Below are 13,318 nucleotides of genomic sequence, written 5' to 3' on the forward strand. Positions count from 1 at the left end.
GGCGCCATCTTAAAAAACTCCAAATATGCAACAGCCCGCCCTTTCAGAACGTTCCACCCACCTCTCTGGAGGAGACGGTTATGAATTTCCTGCACTGTGTTGAGGGTGGGACTAAATGACCCTTGGGGTGCCTTCCCGCTCTATGTTTCTATGCTACCTGAGCACAGCTTCTCATGAGAGCACACATGAAGCTGTGTTCCTCTAGAGTCAGACCCCTGGTCCATTCAGATCAGTCTTACGTACTGGTAGCTTCTTTCCAGGGTTTCAGAGGCTGAGGTCTTCTTCTCATCGCCTAATACTAGAGATGCTGGAGAGCAAAACTGGGATCTTCAGTGAGCTCTGCTGCTGAGCTGTGGCCCCATCCTAGATGGATGGAATGGCGGAACTTCAGTCGTCGTCATCATTGTAGTAGTAAAGTTATATACTGCCCTTCAGGACAAACTTAACACTCACTCAGAGCAGTTTACAAAGTGTGTTTATTATTATCTGCACAACAATCACTCTGTGAGGTGGGTGGGGCTGAGAGAGCTCCGAGAAGCTGTGACTGACCCAAGGTCACCCAGCTGGCTTCAGGCGGAGGAGTGGGGAATCAAACCTGGCTCTCCAGATTAGAGTCCTGCTGCTCTTAGCCACTACTCCAAACTGGCTCTTTGAACTCCATCCCCAGAGACAACCCAGTGACTAATGTTTGGAATGTGCAGAATCCAAGAGAGGTGAACCAAGGGCCCCTTGTCTTGGAACTGGGATGGATCTCACAGAGCCAGCCCCACCCACAAGTAGCCATCTGCTGAAGGGAGCCTCGTCCACCCGTGGCGCCAAACCACCTCCTACACGGCTGTCTTGCTAACCGAACTCTGCACACCCCGCTGCCCCTCTTGGGCACACAGTCTGTTCAACAGGATCACACTGCCTTCCCACTAAAGGCTGCAAGCTGCTCCACCTCAAGAGAATTCTGTCCATGCTTCAGGTCTCTTCCCCAAAGCTGACCCACAAAAAGCAGGTGGCCCACAAGCCATCAAGACAGGGTGACGTTTTGCAAGTGGCGCTTATAAAACGGTAGCTCTGGATGACTCACAAAGCTGAACACAACCCATGCACCAAAGGCACCCACTGGAAATGTTACAGGTGCGAAGCAAGGTGGCCCGAAAGCGCCGTGTGCAGTGGTTCAAAAGAGGCGACTGACATTTCTCTCACCAACTTGATGGAACAAGGCAGCCAGCTGGCCAAGTCGTTCATTGGTTGCTTTGGTTGATATGTGATATGCTGGCCTGACTCGTTTTCTTGCGCCTGCACTTGGTAGGACCTCCTTTTAAACAAAGGGCCAAAGTCGAAGCAGCTGAGCCTGCCTCTATCCAGCTAGAATGTGAGTCCGTTTGTCCTTGTATTTTGGAGAGTGGAGTGATTGCAGAAGCCGAATGATAATAGCTGGTGAATGACAACGGCAGGCGTGATTGGATAGGGTGGGGTATGCAGAGAGGTAGTGGGTGTGGAGAAATCAGTATTGATAATGAAACAGGAAGCCTAGATCTTGATTCGGTCCAGGTGGATGCATTGTCTTCAGCTTCATTATCAGCAGTTCGGCACAGAAAGAGAGACTGCTCAACTGCAACTGATAACAAAGCTCAAGTCAATGCATTCACCTGGATTGAATCAAGACATAGGTTTCCTGTCTCATTATCAATACTGATTTCTCCACACCCACTTCCTCTCTGCATACCCCACCCTATCCAATCACGCCTGCCTTTGTCATTCACCAGCTATTATCATTTGGCTTCGGCAATCACTCATCTCTCCAAGATATAAGGACAGACGGACTCACATTCTAGCTGTATCTGAAGAAGTGAGCTGTGGCTCATGAAAGTTCATATCCTCCCACAAATTCCATTAGTCTTATAGGTGCTGCTGGACTCTTGCTCTTTTCTACTGCTACACACAGACTAACACGGCTACCCATCTTGATCCGTCTCCATATGTATAACCGGAGGAGAGGCAGGGAGATCTTCACCTCTTTCACGGAGACCAGATGGCAATGGTGTATCGACAAAAGTCACCTTTGTTTATCAGGTATGGTTTAGATTGCTTTGCGCCCACCTCCGCTCTCAGCAGGTTCGTCTGCATTTATTGACAAAAGCACCGCATCTGTTCAGCTCCTCTTAAGCCCGAGAGTGACTTGCTCCTTGCAGACACACAAAACCAGAAAGTGCCCACCTTGCCTTTGAAGGGTAAACCGGCATGCACGCCAGGCCAAAGTAAATGGCAAGGTCGCCTTGTGGACAGAAACAGGCCTGCCTCTCTTGCGCAACGCAAGGTATGAAAAATCTCATAAAGATGCATTTGCCGATTTACCGAAGAGAGAACACAGCCTGTTGGGTCAGACCAACGCTCCATCTAGTTCAGCATATTGCTTCACAAAGTGGCCAACTAGTTACTCTGGAGGGCCAAACAAACAAGGGCATAGAGGTCAAGGCTGTCTCCTAATGCGCTGATATTCAGAGGTTTACTGTATCTATAGAAGGAGATTCCCTTCAATCATCATGGCTAGCAGCCATCAATGAACTTCCTATATCCCATTTCTATCCTCAGGGCTGCATAGTCCCACGAAGGAGCCTGATCCCTGGGCACATTATTAAAAGGGGAAATTTAAATTATTTTGGAACATAATTCCTGGTGCCAGCAATCTACCCAGAGGGGGCCAGAAGAAAAGGGTTAAAGGCGAAATCTAACTAAAGAAAGAAAGGAGCTTGTAACATTCTCTCTGTATTGTCGAAGGCTTTCACGGCCGGAGAACAATGGTTGTTGTGGGTTTTCCGGGCTGTATTGCCATGGTCTTGGCATTGTAGTTCCTGACGCCAGCAGCTGTGGCTGGCATCTTCAGAGGTGTAGCACCAAAAGACCTTTTGGTGCTACACCTCTGAAGATGCCAGCCACAGCTGCTGGCGAAACATCAGGAACGACAATGCCAAGACCACGGCAATACAGCCTGGAAAACCCACAACAACCAACATTCTCTCTGTCCATTCTTTCTGGTGGAGAGTGCCCTCAGTAACAACAACAACATTCGATTTATATACCACCCTTCAGGACGACTTAATGCCCACTCAGAGCGGTTTACAAAGGATGCTATTATTATCCCCACAACAATCACTCTGAGAGGTGGGTGGGGCTGAGAGAGCTCTGAGAGAGCTGTGACTGAACCGAGGTCACCCAGCTGGCTTCAAGCGGAGGAGTGGGGAATCAAACCCGGCTCTCCAGATTAGAGTCCCGCGCTCTTAACCACTCCACTCCACTCCACCAAACTGGCTCTGACATAAACTGACTTATGATGAAACCCCCCCCCCCACCCTCAGCGGGGTTTTCATGGCAAGAGACTGACAGAGGTGGTTTGCCATTGCCTGCCTCTGCAACCCTGGTTTCCGTTGGAGGTCTCCCGTCCAATTACCAACCAAGGCTGACCCTGCTTAGCTTCTGAGATCAGACAAAATCAGGCTCGCCTGGGCTCTCCAGGTCAGGCCATCTTTTCTACTTTCATGCATAATATTATAAATCTCTGTCATGTCCCCCTTTGGTCCTCTCTTTTCGAAACTGAAAAGTCCCTCATAGGAAAGGCGCGCCAACCCTTTAAACATCTCCGTTGCCATCTTCTATACTACTTACAGCTCTGTAATGTTTTTCCGAGATTAAGGGACCAGAACTGCATACCAATTTCCAAATGAGGCCACGCCATAGCTTTAGGGAGGTAAGCCGGGTTGGTCTTACTGGGACTCTTTCCATATGGAGACAATTCTCCACGTAGCTCCATGTTGAAACGTGCAGCCAGTACCTTTACCCTTATAACTTTGTAATCAAAAGGGCCAGCTACTTTTTAAAAAGCTGGCAATTGTTGCAATAGATTGTTATTTTATAATACAAAACATCTATTCCCATTCTTTAAAAAGCCTGAAAAGGCCACGTATTATAGGCAGGGGATGGATGCCTCAAGGGGACTGAAGTACGGAAAATGGAGTTGGTGTGGGCAGGACCTGAAAAAATGCTCTCTCTCTCTCTCTCTCTCTCTCTCTCTCTTTCACACACACACAAACACACACACACACACAAACTTTGACTGCAATCTTTCCAAAACAATCCTATCAAACCGGGTTTAGGAAAATTTTGGAAATTTAGGGAGAAAAATGATGGACAGAAGATGAAGTTATGCAGACAATCCTGAAATCAGCACTGCAGAGCAAAACATTTGTGTAGAAACAGCTCGGGTGTGAGCTGGGCCACTGCTGAAACAGGTCTCGGTACTTCTCAATATCCAACACCTACCTAGCCCCAACATTACTATGATTTGGCTAACTCGGTTTTCAAAGCTCTCCGAATCTGTGACGGTAGCAGAACCTCCAGTAGATGCTGTGTGTGGCCTCCAAACACTCCACAGAGAAGCCCATGCACGGAAATGAATCTATGCTAATACTGAACATTAGGACCCATTTTACTCCCTCATCCACTAGGCAGCTCCACAGTTACACCAAGTTAGCCCAGCATTTGAAGCGTGAGACAAGATCTCCCAGAGCAGGTCCAAGAACTCCCAGCAACCTCCTCCTCTGAAGAGGACCCACAGAATCCAGAAGGAACATGACCGCAACCTCTCTCCGATCACTGCCAACTTATAGCCCGGAAACCCAAGAGCAAAGTGGGAGAAAACCAGCTGCACTGCAGATGTTTAGTTGGAAGGTAAGATAAGCTTCGCTTGTCTGAACAAGGTCTCCTGCAGGTGCCACCCTGCACATGGGCGAAAACAACAGCAGCCCGTACATGGGCATTCTCTGTGGTTCAAAGCCCTTTACGGATTGGGACCGGCATACCTGAGGGACTGCCTCTGCCAACATGTTCCTCGCAGGGCCTTGCGCTCTGCAGATAAGCAGCTCCTGGTAGTCTCCGGCCCACAGGACATTCGTCTGGCCTTGACCAGAGCCAGGACCTTTTTGGCCCTGGTTCCAGCCTGGTGGAACACGCTCCCGGTTGAGATATGAGCTCTGTGGGCCCTGTTACAGTCCTGCGGGGCTTGTAAAACGGAGATGTTCCACTGGGCCTTTGGTTGAGAGCCAGCGAATTGTCCCCTTCCCATTTGCCACGCCCCATGCTCTGCTGGCGGCTGCCCTGGGCTGTGCCGCAGCTATGTACATGGTTTTTTAGATATTTATTGCAGCCTGAACTGATTATGGAGCCAGTTTGTTTGTATTATTTATTTATTTAATTCGATTTATATTCCGCCCTCCTCGCATCAGCAGGCTCAGGGCGGATTACAATCAGTATAATAATTTAAAATACATATAACTTTAAAACCACATAAATATTTAAAACACATAGCAGCAGACTTCTCCAATAACCACCACCCAACCATCTCCAAAGTGTTTAACAGGCTAGGTGGGTAGGGGGGTATGTTTTCCTGTAGTCGGCCGGTGGGGAGGACCAACCAGCGTCAACCATACGCCTGGCAGAACAGCTCCGTCTTGCAGGCCCGGCGGAAGGATAACAAATCTGGCTGGGCCCTAGTCTCCTTAGACAGAGCGTTCCACCAGGTTGGAGCCAGGACCGAAAAGGCCCTGGTCGATGCTAGGCGGGCCTCCCTGGGGCCAGGGGCCATTAACAGCTGTTTGTCACTGGACTGAAGTGTCCTCTGGGGCTCATATAGGGAGAGGCAGTCAAGCAGATGCGCCGTTCCCAGTCCGCATAAGGCTTTATAGGTTAATACCAAAACCTTGAATCTGATCCGGTACTCCACCGGTAACCAATGCAGCTGGCGCAATACTTGTATAACGTGTGCATTAGAAGGCACTCCAGTGATGACACGTGCCAGCGCGTTTTGGACCGATTGTAACCGCCGGATCAAGTTCAAGAGAAGTCCTGCGTAGAAGCCGTTCCAGTAGTCTAACCTAGAGCTGACCATTGCCTGGACCACTGTAGTTAAGTTGCGGGTCGAAAGATGGGGGCGAGTTGTCTGGTCTGTTGGAGATGGAAAAACAACGACCTGGCAACTGCCATGACCTGGGTCTCCATTTTCAAGGAGGCATCCAGAATCACCCCCAGGCTCCTAACTCTCAGAGCCGGTGTAAGCACCGCCCCATCGAGTGTAGGAAGCCTGGCCCCCAAATCTACAGTCCCACAACTCAAGTACAGGATCTCCGTCTTCGAGGGGTATTGCTTTTATGCGTTTTTTAAGGTATGTATATGGTTTTAATTGTGTAATATATGTTGTTAACCACCTTGAGCCGATTCCCAGGGAGGGCGGGGTATGAATTTGATAAAAATAAAATTCATAAAATAATAAGCAAGTCCCATCCATTGCAAAAAGAACTGCTCTGCCCTATTTAAAAACAACACGGCTTACTCCGGTCGTTATTTCTGTCTCTTGAGCGCTAAAGGGGGATCTCGACCAAATAATAAGTACAAAAAACAGGCAATATAAACCCCCCTCCCAAATCAAAAGAGAAAAGTGGGGAGGGGGAGACAGAGAGACAGAGAGAAGAGAGGAGGCAACACAACCAATAATAACCCCAGAAGTAAAGTGCTATTTACTGAATGCTGCCGCTGACGCTTGGTATGCTCTGCTCTCGGTCCCAGTGTCCACTGGGAGGTGAAAGGTACCCTCCGTGGCACAAGAGGACGATGTCTGAGGCCAGGCCTGTTTCATCAGAAGCGTCGCTTGAGTGAAGACAGAAGAGAAGGTGTTACAGCAAGGGAACAAACAGCCCGGACGGCAATCACAACGAAGATGCAGTTTCAAAATCCCCGTTTGGGCGAGGTTTTCAGAATCCCTTTTGCAGAGGTCACAAGCAAGGGCACGCATTCCCCTTTAAAGCTGGGGCGACATGCTGTGGATATGGATTTGGCTCAAGCATGGACAGCCGTAGCGGAGGCGTCCTGTCCTGGAACAACTCTAGCCTACCCAGTGGATGGATTGCACAAGCAGCGGTTGCAAGCATCTATAGCGAAAAGAGAACGGCCTGCGCCCGTTATAAGCAGCTGCATGGAATGTCCGTCTGGGACCGCAGCAGCCAAATATGTTTCACATCGGTCCATATCCCTCGTTGACAATGCTTGTTCAGTTTATTCTAGGAAGACAGGGAGGGACAGAGGATCAACTGCTCTCCTTCCATCATATTATCTGCTTTGCACCCATTGCATCTCCACAATTCTTCTCCTCCTCCTCTGCCACACTCACCCTCCCTCTCTCTCTACTTCTTTCCTCCATGCATAGCCAGAGTACACTCCTGTCGTGAATCTATCCCCACCCCGAGAGCAGCTTCTACATCAACGCTGTAACTGGGGATTTGAGTCCCGCAGCACCTTAGAGACCAACGAGATTTTCAGCTTTCGAGAGTCAGAGCTCCGTGTCTGAAGAAGGAAGCTGTGATTCTCGAAAGCTTACATCCTGAAAATCTTGTCGATCTCTAAGGCGCTGCTGGACTCAAGTCCAGCTGTTCTACTGCAGACCCGCTTAAAACTATCATAATCGGGGGCAAGTCTTTGGGCTCTTTCTGGCAGCCATTGCAGCCACAGAGGATAGTAACATACAATGCTACGAGGGCCTGTGGAAACGTGGAGGCACCACCATTTGGTCACGGAGCGCTTGATTTGCGTCTCCAAGGCCCCCCGTTCAATCCCGGGTATCTTACGTTCCAAGGATCTTGGGACACTGACCAAGAGAGATTTCTGCCTGAGATATTGGAGAGCTGATATCAACGGGACACAACACTGGGTTGGATGGACCAATGACTAAATGCAGTATAAAGTACTCTTCGTAAAGGTAATAGCCAGAATGGAATGATGAATGCACTGGAGCAAGCAAGCAAGCAGCTGAAAAATGAGCGCTAACTCTGTCATCACCCATCTTTCTATAATTTCAAATGGGTAGCCATGCTAATCTGCAGTAGAAGAGCAAGATTCAAGTACAATAAGACCTTAAAAGACCCACAAGATTTCCAGGGTATCTGACAAAGGGAGCTTTGACTGCTGAAAGCTTATACCCTTGTTGGTCTTTACAGGTGCTACTGGACTCGAATCGTGCTCATCTTTCTGTATTATCTGAAAGATGGACCCCCTCTAGCCTTTTGCAAGGGAAGAGAAACAGACGTGCAAGTTGCTAGGGAACAAACTATGCTTGCTTTCCTGATCTGGAAGGAGTCTGATAGCATGGTGCGCAGCTGTTTTGCAATGGCCAAAGTGCTGCCGGGTCCTCTCCTCCAATTGCCTGTGGATGCTCCAGCGGTCTGGGCCTTCGCCTCAGCCAACTTTCAGGGGCTGGAAGTAGCAGTAGAGAGAGCAGGATAGGACCCGAGAGACAGAGACTGCAAAGGTTCTGCTCACACAGACTCGTCTCCTGACGGGATGAGGTGGATTTCCATCAGCGCAAGCCTGCCTTTCATAAGTTTGGCTTCTACTACCAGGGCTCTTTTTGAGGGGGAACGCGCAGAATCGCAGATCCGGTAGTTCTCCAAAGAGGTCACATGTCAGGTGGCCCCGCCCTCCTGATTTTTGGCCATTTGGGGCCCGTTTTGGCCTGGATCGGGCCCAAAATGGCTAGGACTGGGCCTAAAACAGCCAAGATTGGTCCTAAAATGGCCAGGATCGGGCCTCTTACGGGTGGTGGATCACTCTCCCGCTCAGCAGCGACCCAATTCTGACCATTTGGGGCCATTTTTCAGCCATTTTCAGCCCCCTTTTGCCATTTTAGGTCCAATTTCAGCCCTGAATGGCCAGGATTGCGTCCAAAACAGCCTGGATAGGTGATGTCAGGGGGTGTGGCATATGCAAGTCAGTTATGCTAGTAATGACACACTTCCGGTGATGTCAAGGAGCGTGACATACGCTAATGAGTTATACTAATGAGTTCCTGCAGCTCTTTTTCTACTAAATGACCCCTATCTACTACTGAGAGTTCATCATGGAGAACTGCTCTAAGAAAAAAACTGTCTTTGTGCTGGTTATGGGGTCAAAAATATGGGGGTGGGGGAACAGTCCCCAATTCTCAAAATGATGTTGAAACACGCCTTGATTAGAAAACACGTCACTGAACAAATATCATGTTTTCCCACGACTGGACGCAATATCCAGAAAACAGAATCCTTCTCTTTGATGGTGCATCCATTGAGAGTTATCACTGCCACATAAGATGTGGCTGTGCAAACGTCAACGGCATCTGCTGTTTATTATCCGCAAAAGCTCTTATAGCAGTTTTTATTTGTAACATTTATCATCCTGTGGCTGATTGTATGAGCGCTGGGCTGTCACTCAACCTATCACTTTTCTCTGGCTCCTTCCCGACAAGATTCGAACACATACCCTGTTCTCAACAAGACATCATCGACCCACCGCCCCTTTCCAACTGCTGTCCGAATTTCCTTTGCCTCCAAGCCCCTTGGAACATACTGCTTTGCTGCTGCCATCTTGACACTCTCCCCCACACCTAACTTCTCTTCCAACCCCCAGCAACCTGACTCGCACCCGGCTCACCACTAAAAACTCCACTCACAAACACCACAGCCAATCAATCGCCTCATTGCTACTCGGGTCATGTTTGTTCATTCGAATCATGCGGAAATGCTCCGAGGTCTACACATCCATGACTTCATTTCTGTACAAGATTGGGAGTCCGGGAGAACCATAAAGACCAACAAGTTTTCCAGAGCATAAGCTTATAATATTAATAACATTCGATTTATATACTGCCCTTCAGGACAACTTAACGCCTACTCAGAGCAGTTTACAAAGTGTGTTATTATTATCTTCACAACAATGACCCTGTGTGGTGGGTGGGGCTGAGAGAGCTCTAGAAGAGCTGCGACTGACCCAAGGTCACCCAACTGGCTTCAAGCAGATGAGTGGGGAATCAAGCCCGGCTCTACAGATTACAGTCCTGCCGCTCTTAACCACTACACAAAACTGGCTCCCGAAAGCCAAGCTTCCCTCTTTAGTGCTAGCAGGAATGGAAATCCCTGAACCTTTCTATCCCAATCAGAAAGTGGGAGAGATGTTGCAAAGAAAGGAGTCAGGAGTACTTTTTGCATGACCTCACTCCCAGACATTCTGTGGTTGGCTCTGCTTCCTGTGGCAGCCATTTTGTGGTTGCGCCCACCATGTTGATCTATCTTTCTCTTCTCCTCTGACCTATAGGTCTTAAGCAGTTTTTAATCAAATGTAACTGGGAATATGATGGAAAAGGGAAGAATTCAGGCCAGAAAAGGTCAAAACACAAGCTACAGAAAAGCTGACTTCCTGTGAGTTGCCCGAATTCTCATGGCCTGTACTGTACTGAAAATTTAGCTAAAATAAGTAAAATTTTCTACTCTAGGATATGCTAATTTAGGAATTGAAATATCTATCCACTGTAATATCAAGAGTTCAATCCATTTTCTGCCTTGCCTTACTGAACCAAGGACATGCAAATAGAACATGACTTACAAATTTGACAGCACCCAAGCCATAGCCTCAATATTTGAGAAAGGTACTGTCAGGTTTTGCCGGTATTTCTCCCCAAGCACTTCACTCGCTTCACTTAGGTGTATGAGTTAACGTTACTTTATTAAAGAAGAATACCAGTATCAAGATGGTCAGACAGGATCATTGGCTAGAATGACTCAATGTAGCAAAGCAAGGTTAATTATAGGGCAAAATCCATGCCCCCAGTGGGAAAGAAAGTCCGTTAGGATTTTGGCACGCTGAGCCAGGGAGTCAGGAGAGAGGGGAGGAGGGAAAGGATGAGCTCTGCTCAGTCTCTTAGGAGGTTGGTGCAGTCTCTGCTGGAACTTCAAGGCCACATTCTCAGGCCTGCCAGGAAATGGTAACCAAAACACCTGCAAGATAAGCAGCTAGCAACCAGACAGCAAAACAGGTTTCCCTCTGCATGTTCTCAGAGGTACACTACACACTGCAGCAAGAAATTCATAACACATGACAGATATGCTGGTGGCGTCTCTGACAGGTACACCTGGTATGCGTCCTTCGGAAACGGCAGAGGGTAATGCATTTATCTGGCGAGCATAATCGCTCGTCTACACTTTGGCACTGTTAAGCTAAACAAATAGACATGGATTGTAAAACTTGGTGGAATTCCCATCTAGAGGGAAGAGTAAAGCATGCAGGCTGAAAAGCTACCCAACTGTGGTCACCTCTCCCAGACTCCAGCAGTCCCTTCTTTTCTCCCACCTGATTCACTGCTCTGCTCTCCCACCTGCTGGCTCTTCTGAATCAGAAAAGCTCCTGTCGAAATGTATGAGGCTCATCTTTTAAGGTGTTGCTGAACATTTGTTTTATCTGCAACGAGAGTCCCGCCAACTCCCAGGTGGGTTTCCCCCTTTGGGGTCCCTATACAATGGAAGACGATTTGGAACAGGGTCTGAGAACGTTAGTTATTCTGTTGGGTAAGGGAGAACTCGTGCAAATTATCTCAGAACCAACATCATATGGGATCCTTTAAGGAAAGAAAGTTTGGCCTGACCTTCAAGTGACTTACTTGCCAAAAAAGAACTTGTGACACCAATAAAATGCTACTTAGCTGAAACTCAATAGAGCGAAAAGCCTGAGATGTACAGAGCAGTTTGGGAAGAAGTTATTTCATGCATGGTTTTCTTTAAATAGCCATATGTATGCCATTGTCCTTGTTTATACATGAAAAGGATACTGAAATATATATGCAACTAGAGACCCACAGGCAAATATTTCGCTGCCTAGCTCAAAATATATGAATTTCAGCTCTTTCCCTTCCCCCATTTCCTCTCCCTGGCCTACAGTTCCTCAACATCTCAAACTCCTTATCCTGTCAGCAATACATACTTTCTCTTACCCCTAAGTCTCTTCACAAGGATGCTCCCAGACAAGTTAGATCTTTCACTTCCCTCAGTTCTCCTCACTATTCTATTGCTTACTATTTCCTCTGAGTAGTGAGAGTGTTTGTCAATATTCCCTAACATCTCATGCACAGGAAACGTCAGGTTAGGGAGGCGAAAAAAGAATACTCAAAAGACAACTGGCTGGTTTTAGCCATATACATGAGACAGAGAGAGAGACAGAAAGAGAAAGAGATAGAGAAAGTAGAAAAGGAAAGTAAAAAAGAAAAGAAAAACTAGTTGCGTTGGCACACTCTAGCATCTAGATGCCTTTGGAGAGGCTTAGAAGATTCTAGCAAAGCTCCAGCCTCAGACAGAACCTGCCTCCTGGCCAATCATCACAGTCACATTGACGCTTGAGGGCTCCCTCAGCGTCAGTGGGAGAGGACAAGAGACTGAGAGCCTCGCTACAAGTGACATTTTTCACGTGAAGGGCACTTGATCATTTTCGCAAGTCTTTCTGGGAACTGAAGTCCCTCCCCCCCACCCCTTTTCCTCCTGTTCCTTCCCCTCTCTGTTAGAATCACTGCCTGAAGAGACAGAGAAAGCCTACGGCAACAGCAGCTTTTGCAAATCATCTTGCTGGGGTGTGCTCTGGAGAAAGCTGTCATGTTGGTGAAGTTCTAGTGTCCTTCCCCTCTCTGTTAGAATCGCTGCCTGAAAAGTCAGAGAAAGCCTTCGGCAACAGCAACTTTTGCAAATCGTTCCTCCAGTCACAAGCCTGTTCTCAACGATCTTTGGGGGCGGGCAGCTGCAACTTTCTCCCTTCCCTGGGCATCCTGCTCAGCTTCACCGACATGGCAGCTTTCTCCAGAGCATCCCCCCCCCCCCCCGGAGCAAGAAGATTTGCAAAAGCTGCTGCTGCCGTAGGCTTTCTCTGTCGCTTCAGGCAGCGATTCTAACAGAGAGGGGAAGGAACAGAAGGAAACGGGGCAGGGGAGAGGGACTTCAGTTCCCAGAAAAACTTGCGAAAACGATCAAGTGTCCTTCACGTGAAAAATGTCACTTGTAGCGAGGCTCTGAGTTGCTTCACTCATGGGCCTCTCCTCTATGCCCTAGAGGCTGCTCCCCAGCCGGGTGTCCGAGCCCTCTTTATCTCCACCCCTACATGCATGATGCCCAACCCTGCCCCTCATAATCCCATCCTGATGGTGAGGCAAAACACTGGGCTACCACCTCAAGGACTGCCTCGCCCCAGCCCTGTCTCCACCATCTCCGGACTGCTCCCGACCTGGCCCATCCCCACCCCATTCATTGGGGCTGGCTGCGGGGTGGGGACAGCAGAATGGCCCGGTCACCCAGAGAAGTCTTGGCCTCTCTCTTGAGGTTGTCAACGCCAGACACCGTGGGATGCCCACCACTGATGTTGATGCCCGGTGTCACAGGAATGGCCATGATGATAAACAAATCGTTATACAGGCCCCAGAAACCTAATTGGAGGATTCCAT

The 13,318-nt window shown here is 48.5% G+C and overlaps 1 protein-coding gene across 2 annotated transcripts in view; it reads right to left on the reverse strand.

Moving 5' to 3' along the window:
- The window catches only part of FAM168A (family with sequence similarity 168 member A), a 230,042-nt gene that overhangs the window by 26,904 nt on the left and 189,820 nt on the right, over positions 1-13,318 (reverse strand). The window contains exon 5 of one of the 2 annotated variants that reach the window (XM_054973530.1): positions 6,562-6,687. The exons of the other annotated variant lie outside the window; for it this stretch is intronic. Within the exon in view, the coding sequence (XP_054829505.1) occupies positions 6,562-6,687 (126 nt within the window). The remainder of the gene's footprint in view (positions 1-6,561; positions 6,688-13,318) is intronic. 2 annotated transcript variants of the gene reach the window in all.

This window comes from Eublepharis macularius, chromosome 3 (assembly GCF_028583425.1).
Source record: "Eublepharis macularius isolate TG4126 chromosome 3, MPM_Emac_v1.0, whole genome shotgun sequence".
NCBI lineage: Eukaryota > Metazoa > Chordata > Lepidosauria > Squamata > Eublepharidae > Eublepharis > Eublepharis macularius.